The sequence below is a fragment of the Lontra canadensis genome, unplaced genomic scaffold (genome assembly GCF_010015895.1).
Source record: "Lontra canadensis isolate GAN:19392208 unplaced genomic scaffold, GSC_riverotter_1.0 scaffold584, whole genome shotgun sequence".
Taxonomy (NCBI): domain Eukaryota; kingdom Metazoa; phylum Chordata; class Mammalia; order Carnivora; family Mustelidae; genus Lontra; species Lontra canadensis.
The window spans coordinates 1,372-9,605 of NW_022631571.1; the positions used below are offsets into that span (position 1 = coordinate 1,372).

At 52.3% G+C, this 8,234-nt stretch overlaps 1 protein-coding gene and 1 long non-coding RNA gene across 2 annotated transcripts; one reads left to right on the plus strand and one right to left on the minus strand.

The window, feature by feature from the left end:
* Positions 1-866: 866 nt before the first annotated feature.
* LOC116863134 (protein kinase C epsilon type-like) lies at positions 867-2,135 on the minus strand. Its single transcript, XM_032850627.1, has 2 exons — positions 1,699-2,135; positions 867-1,495 (listed from the first exon to the last, which is right to left on the minus strand). The coding sequence occupies exon 2, from the start codon at positions 1,296-1,298 to the stop codon at positions 882-884; it is 417 nt and encodes a 138-aa protein (XP_032706518.1). The 5' UTR covers positions 1,299-1,495; positions 1,699-2,135; the 3' UTR covers positions 867-881.
* Positions 2,136-2,426: 291 nt separating this feature from the next.
* On the plus strand, positions 2,427-3,062 carry LOC116863135. Its single transcript, XR_004381773.1, has 2 exons — positions 2,427-2,616; positions 2,929-3,062. It is a non-coding gene; the product is annotated as an uncharacterized LOC116863135 (long non-coding RNA).
* The last annotated feature ends 5,172 nt before the right edge of the window (positions 3,063-8,234 follow it).

An 8,234-nucleotide genomic window follows, 5' to 3' on the forward strand; every position in this document is an offset into this window, starting at 1 on the left:
AAACATGTAGCAAATCAGAAAACACCAAAACCCATTTCCTAATTTAACACCTTCCTTCCAAAAAGAGCTAAAAGAAGGTTGGGCCTCCATGCTTCTTTGGGTGCCAAGGTTGAATGCATTTGGTTTATAGTACCCCGACAAGGAAGGCCTGTTTCCAAGTCCCTAATATTTTGACAGCGTTCTCAATTAACTCAATGTTGGACTTAGCAATAGTATCTCATTGAACAGTACCTTGAAAATCAATACAAGAAAATCATTGTAACTTTAAGTAGGATTCGAAGCACTGACTTCCAATTTCTAGCAACCAGAACCATTTTTTTAAGATACAACACTCCTTCCGGATGCATGGGCGATGCATGGGGCAAAAAAAGGTTGGCTTATGCTGCCGGGACCCTGGAGGAGACATCCTGGAGGAGAACACATTTTTCTCCCTGTGTGTCAGAAGATGAACTAACCCACCATGCAAGAGAATAGAAACAAGCTAGCTTCCTCCCGGAGGGAAAAATAAAGCAGCTCCTCACTAGGTTAGGCAGGACAAAGCCAGGACGTGGACGAAGCCTTCAGTCTAGGGCTGCACGTGCCTCTCTAAGGATGGAGGATCCCACCCCCACACAATCACACACAGCCAGCCCACCACGCGCCTGCGGAAGGCGCCGGCTTCTCTGTCAACCTTCAGCACCAGTGGCTGGGGGCTCTCGCAGCCTGTCACACCCCTTGTCTGGAGGGGGCAGAGGGCCTTACCCTCTTTCCAAGTCCCATTTTCGTTGCTCCAGTGCCTACTTCTCAACTATGAAATGGAGAATGCTTCCCCAAGGCAACTGAGACACACACACACACACACACAGAGCCCCCAGATGGCAATAAGTCTCGGCGCCCCATGACTAATGCCAAGGCCGTGCTTCCCAGGGACCCCACGGCTGGGCTGCCGGACCGGGTGGCGCCCGACTCACCCAGTCCTCGAAGTGCCGGCTCCCGTTCTGCAGCAGCTCCTCAAACTGGATGGTGCAGTTGGCCACGAAGTCATCGTAGCCGATGGGGGCATCGTGGAAGACGGCCAGCTCGATCTTGCGCCCGTTGCACACATCAGTGACGAACTCGTCGTGCCAGGCCGGGCTGTTGGTCTTCTGCTTGGTGGCTGTTTGGCCGATGCGAGAGTCGTCCACGTTGAGGGCGATGTAGGGGTCGAGAAGGAAAGTCTGCGGCCGGGGTCCCACCGCATGGCGCAGCGACCAGGCTGTGGGCTTCAAGCTCACGGCCTCGCAAATTTTGATCTTAAGAAGGCCATTGAACACTACCATGGTCGGGGCGGGGAGTGGGGGCCGGGGTCACTCCGTCCGCCCCGAGGGCAGGAATGAAGAACTGACGCCCTGGCACTCTGAGCCACGGGAACTCCTGGGTCCCCTCTCACCCCACCCCACACTGTCCCTACACCTTGTAGCGTTGCGCCCTGGCGCGGGCGATTCTCAGCGAGTGCATGTATTTCCTCGTCGGGTTCCTAACGGAAAACAGGGAGGGGGGGGAGAGCTGGGGGACGTCCGTGTTTGGAGCAAGTCTCTCCCCCCCTTCCACCAGCAGCACCTCCAGAAGAGGAGACGAGCTGTCGGCTTCGCTGCAAGCCGCGGGGGCTGTGTCGCCACCTCGCTGGCTCTCCCGGTCCGGGCTGCGGGGAGGCGGGCGCCGCACCCGGCGCTTACCTACCTTTCCGAAACATAATCCCCGGGAAATTTCGACTCCGGGAGGGGGAGGGGGATGTGGGACGGGGCGCGGACGAGAACCGGGGGCGCAGATTTCAACCCGGATCCTCTTCGCACACCCAGCGCCTGCCTCCAACCGCGCGGGGCGGGGGATGGATCGAGGGATGTTCAGTCTATCCGGAGGGATGCATGTCGAGAGGAAATGGTCCTCCTCGGAGCCAAATTTTTAAAAATCCACAAGCCACACAGCCAGCCCGGCCGCCTCCTCTTGGGCGAAGCCGCGCGGTTGCGGCGGTCGGCGATCGGGAGGCGCCAGGAGCCTGGAATCTCACATCCGCGCGGGCTCGGGAGTCGGGGTGGCCGCCGCTCGGGCTCGGGGCGCAGGCCGGCACCGGGCGGTGCGCAGCGCGGCGGCGGCGGGGCCCGGACTGCGACTCGGCGCGGCCCCACCTCCCGGGCGCCGGCGCCAGCCCGCCGCGCTCCCCGCGTCCCCGCTCTCGGCTACCGCTCGTTCGCCGCCCGCCCGCCCGCCCGCCCGCTCTCCCCCTCGGTCTTCCCCTTGGTCTTTCGCCCTCGGTCGGTGTGCGAGTCTCCCTCCCTCTAATGCAGGAAATGCGCAAAAGACGTCAGTGTGTGTGTGTGTGTGTGTGTGTGTGTATGTATGTGTGTGTGCGCGCGTGTGTATGTGTGTATGTGTGTGCACGCGCGCGCGCGCTCCTGTGTTTGGGGAAATAGAAAGTTTTGCCTGTTGGGGGAGCAATACGGGAAAAGTGAGCCGAGGAGAGGACGCCGCAGAGAGGGCGAGCCTGCCGGTCGCGGCGGCAGGCGGGGGAGCCGAGCGGGGACCTGCGCGGAACCCCCGGGAGTAGCGGCTTTGCGGGCCGTGATGCGTTTGCTGCGGGCTGCGGACACCTCGTCTCCGGTCTGCACGGGGAGACCCGCGGACCGCGCAGCTTCCTCGGGACTCCTCGGCCAAAACCGTCTCGTAGAGCAGGGAGGGGTGGGGGAGTGGCGGGGGGGCCGCCCTGCGGGAGGAGACTCGGGACCCTCCCCCAGCCCCAACCCCACTCCGACAGAGGCCCGCGGGAGCAGCCGGGGGAGTATTGGCCCGTCTGTCCGTCATTCCGTCTGGAGACGCTCTGCTCCGCCGCGGTGGGGGAGGGGAGAAAGGGAGGGGCGTGCGAGCCTCGGTGTGTGAGTTTTTAAACACTCTTTCTCTCCTCCCTTGCTTTAGGGCCGTTCTCCCCCTTTGGGATGTATCCTGGACTTCTCGGGCCGCGAGAACTTGTTGACAAGTGAAAGCTTAGTAGAACCTCGGCTCTATTTGTCTTTGTTTGTTTTTTACAAAGTGACTTCATATTTACTCTGGACCTCGTCTGTGCCTTTTTGGGGGACATGGTTCTGATCAGCGCGCTGACAGCGGCCGTCCGAGCTGCGGGAAAACGGGGCGCGCCTTCTGGGGGGCGAGGGACTGTGTCCGCGCTAATTTCCTCCATAACCTTTAAACTCTCGCTGGAAGCCGCGGCGGCTGATCACGTGAGGCGAGCCCTGGGCTGCTGGGGAAGAATTTCCTCCGCGGGGAGCCGGGGACGGGGTAGGCTGCGCGGCAAGGGACGGCCCCGCGCCAGGGGACGCGAACCTGGGAGGGCGGGGCGGAGAGCGCGGAGGCCCTGGGCGCGGCCCTGGCTGTTGCGGCTGTAGAACTGGGCTGGGAAGAGGTCATGTCCCCCAACCTGCGAGCGAGCAGGACGCAGTATAAAAAAGCAAACGTCGGCACTTCCCCGCGTGCCCGGCCAAGTCGGGGACTTTGTAGGAATCGTGATAAACGAAGTATTTATCTGGCAGGTTTGGTTAGTGTAGACCAAAATTTAAAAACCCCCTCTTGATTACATTTTCTCAATGGAAAAGGTTATCACAGCCTGTGGCTTAAAGGCTTAAAACGGATTAAAGGCGAGGAAGGAGGCAGTCCCCTGAAACAACTGGATACCAAGCGCAGCACACAGGTCGCAAAAAGGATAAAAACGTCCCGGGGTGATCCTCGCCTAAGGCCTGCTGGTCCTGCTCTCCCTGATCCTATCGTTTCTCCCAGCCCTCCCTGTCGAATGGGACAGCTGGGTAGAGAGTGCTAAAATGCAGTCTTGGGGACAACTGAGCTCTTCCGCGTGCAGAAAGTCAGGATACGAAAGTAATGCCCTATATGGTTACTCCCGCCAGCTGTAGGTGTGTTTTGGAATCTGTCAGTTGGACAAAGCGCTGGTGCTGGTGGGACATCTTACTGCTGTTCAGTTTTTATGTCTTTGATCATCAGAATTTTTTCCACCATTCTATTCTTATTAAACTTGCTTCCCTCTTCAGGGGCCATGTGATGGAAGGCAATGGCAAATAGGGCTAGGTCTTGTGAAAATTCATTTGGGAAGCAGAGCCACTAATAGAGCTGAAATACTTGACAGAGAGGCAAAATTTAAGGGGTACCAATGAGCACAGTAATCAAAATGAGTAATACTTTAATGCAATATTTTTAAAAAATCAAAAATAACGTAAAATGAACATATTCAAAATTTAAATAATTTTAAATGTTTTATTAAAATATCACTTATAGGGGCGCCTGGGTGGCTCAGTGGGTTAAAGCCTCTGCCTTCGGCTCAGGTCATGATCCCGGGGTCCTGGGATCGAGCCCCACATCGGGCTCTCTGCTCGGCAGGGAGCCTGCTTCCTCCTCTCTCTCTCTCTGCCTGCCTCTCTGCCTACTTGTGATCTCTGTCTGTCAAATAAAATAACTAAAATCTTAAAAAAAAAAAAATAAAAAAATAAATAAATAAAAATATCACTTATATTACCGACTTGATTGGCACCTCTGAAATTCTGTACCTGAGATGAGTGCTCCATTTGCCTCACCCTAGCCCCAGCCCTGTTGAGGAGTCTAGAAAGGCAAGGACTTCATGAATTTAGGGATCCGTTAAGTGTTTCAGGCCATCTCTGTACTCTTTCCCTGGGTAAGATTACCATGCAAACAGAGAAGTACACAAGACTGGAAAACATTGACCAAAATCCCTCCTCTTCGATGTGTTATATAGGAAATAGGTTTAGAATTAAGGGCATGCTGAACTTGAACTTTTTGCGTGATACCATATTCCATCTCTCCCCAGACAAGACTTCCCAGATATATATAAATAAATAGGGCCTGCTGCCATCTCAGTGGTTAGGTATTCTTAAAACCAATAACCTACAAACTTCTAATACCACTTCCTTGTGACCCAGTATGGTTACAGGAGAACAGCCTCTGCCTCTTAGCAGGCTGTCTGTTACACCATGTGAACAATCAGGCTGCATTTCTCAGATGTGACCAACACCAGTGTAACCTCACCTTCTTTTTGGGGGGGTCTTAACCATTTTGTAAGTTTTTATTTAAATTCCAGTTAGCATACAGTGTAATCTTTGTTTCAGGTATACAGTATAGTGATTCAACACTTCCATTCAACACCCCGTGCTCATCACAAGTGCCTGCCTTTTAATTCTAAGTCTAAAAAGGGGTGGGGGGGTGGAGTGGTGAAAAGATCTCGCCAAACTGCCTGTGTTGTACTGAATGAATATTTAAATAAAAAGGGAGAATGCTGGTACTTTACATTACAAACATTCCTAATTTCCTGCTCCTATTACATCCTTATTTCTGAATAAATCTCTCACCTTCTTACTCTCTGGCTTGGCTGAACAAAAATCTCTGTTCTCCAGGATCACCACGGAGATGCCAGATGTGAGCTTGTTTCCAGATTCACATGAAAAGAAAAACAAGCCCTTACAGGTGGGAAAGTTTAAAAAGTAAAATTCCAATCAATAATCTTTGCCTACTAGATCCTCCTCTTGGCCTCTGTATGCAGTTCTGAAGGACAGCAGAGAGACTGGCATTGACATTGAGTAAGATGTCCCCTGGATTCCAACTACTGCCTAGTTATTTTGTGAGCTTTGAGTGAGGGAAAGGAAGAATGAATTGTTCAAAACTGAACAAAGATGACCAAGAGGGTGCTTTAAAAATTAAGCTCTTGGGGAAAAGGACTGATTGAGCAAGAGCTCCCAAGGCCGCATGATTAAGTACTACAGTAGATGTAGGGGTGCTCCAGCCTCTCTGAGAGTGACAGCACAAAGGCAGCCTCACCCCCTGCCTGGGTTTGCCTGGGAAGGCATCACCCATCAGTCTAGACTTTCCAATAGGCAAAGAGGAGAGGGAAGGACACTGGAGGCAATGGGAACAGGGTATGCAGAGCACAAGTAGGTAAGAGCACAGCTGTGTGGGATGAGTCAGCCATCAGATGGACCTGGCATGTTGGCAGGCAGGAAGAGGAGATGAGGTGAGGTTAGGTAGGTTGAATGGGATCATTAAGACTCTGGGGAGCCTGTAAATGAGTTTGAATTTTTTCCTCATGAGACACTGATCATTCTAAGGTCGGGAACAGCATACCTAGAGTTAATACCTTAAAAAGGCAATTTTGCAGGGATGGATAGGTTACTCTTCTGCAGTTTCCCTCCAGAAAACTAACCCCCAAACCAGGATGTTGGAGCAATAGAAGATCCACGCCTGAAGATGATTTCCTCTAATCAAAAAGAAACAGCCTGTGGATATTGTTGTGATGGATTAAAGGAAGCAGAGATGGGGTGCCAGAACCTTAGACTAGCATATCAATATTCATGTCCTTGTTGCTGTGCTAGTGGATGCCATTTATAGAATGTTAATGGCTTCTGCAAAGGTCGGCCTGGTCAGGGACTGTCATCCATTCCACACATGCCCTGTGGAACAGAATTCAACTACCTGGGCTATGTGATGGAATATGCAGCAACAAAATGACACTGAAAACCTTCCAGAGTTCTGTTGGCCCTGCCTGGCCTACCCCCAACCTGTGTCCCAGCCCCACACCTAACGCCACCCTAGTTCCTCCCTCTGGTTGCGGGCCTATGTCTGGCCTGCCCTGTCTTATGTTGGCCTTGACTCTGCTCTGAACTCTGTTGCTATGACCCAGAGACCAAGCTTCACTCGTACCCTACAAAGAGGTATAAGAATCAGAGGTAACCCCATAGAGCTTAAAGGCAGATGCAGGCAGATGGCCTACTGCCCATCTTTCCTCAGTTCCTTTGACCCTGCATCCCACTCACTCAAGCACCGTATGGTAAGGAACATCACATACCACGTCTTTGGCTGTTACGTTGAGCTGCATCTTGGGACTTTTTTTTTTTTTTCTTAAATAGTTTATTTATTTATTTATTTTTTTTGAGAGAGAGAGAGAGAGAGCATGCGTGCACACAAGCATGAGCACAATCAGGGAGAAGGGCAGAGAGAGGGGGGGACAAGCAGACTCCCTGCTAAGCGGGGAGCCTGGTGCAGGCCTCAGTCCAAGGGCCCTGAGATCATGACCTGAGCAAAAGTCAGACACTTAACTGATTGAACCACCCAGGTGCCCTGCATCTTGGGACTTTTAAATATACAAATTAATCCATGGGTCTTGCTAAGCACCTGCTATGTTCACAATCCTGGGGCAGGTGCTCTAGGGAGGACAAATAGATATATGGATGTTTCCTACTCCAGTGGGGGAGACAGGAAATCCTTTATTTAGCAGTTGGTATTAAGTGCCACATCACTGGGAGCACTGGGGAAGCAAAGATGATGACACACATTGACCCCTTATTAGTCGGACTGGGCCAGGTCATGCTGCGGCAATAAACAGTCTCCAAATCCCATGGTCTTAAAATAACAGGTTTCTCCTCACGCTGCTCTAAATCTGTGGCAGGTTGGCTGAGAGCTCTGCCCCAGCTCAGTATCATTTTTGTTCCTGCATCCAGGCCAACAGAAAAGTCACTATCTGGAACTTAGCTGGTCACGGGCAACAAGCAAAAGAACCTCTAGAGGGTTGGGCAACTAATAGTCCACTGGATGTGCTAAATGACATTCACTTCTGCTCACTACCTGTTAGCTAGAACCAGTCACATGGCTGCTCTCCCCCAACCACCAGGGGCTGGGAAGTTCCGCCATGTGCAGAGGTGAGGAGTATGGACTGTTTGGTGAAGAGCAATGAAGAATGCCATAGACCCTGTCCTCAAGTATCAGGTGCAGAAGGATGACTCAAGGCAGCACACAGTAAATGACAGATAAATGGCACAGTTGGAAAGGGTAATAGAAATGTAGAGGTAATGGGGTGCCTGGGTGGATCAATGGGTTAAAGCCTCTGCCTTCGGCTCAGGTCATGGTCCCAGGGTCCTGGGATCGAGCCCCACATTGGGCATTCTGCTCAGTAGGGAGCCTGCTCCCTCCCCCACTGCCTTCCTCTCTGCCTACTTGTGATCTGCCTGTCAAATAAATAAATAAAATCTTAAGGAAAAAAAAAGAAAGAAAGAAAAGTAGAGGTAAGGACAATCACAGTCAGAGGGAAACTGTTCAATCCCCCATGGCCCTGGGCCACTGCATGCAGAAGACTTCAGATCACACTGAGAATCCAGCCTGTTTCAGAACTAGCAGCCACCTAAGCCCCTCTCCCCTTCCCTCAGTTATGTTTAATG

Bases quoted from the DNA above. Each gene is read 5' to 3' on its own strand.
- LOC116863134 (XM_032850627.1), bottom strand. From the start codon at position 1,298: ATGGTAGTGTTCAATGGCCTTCTTAAGATCAAAATTTGCGAGGCCGTG.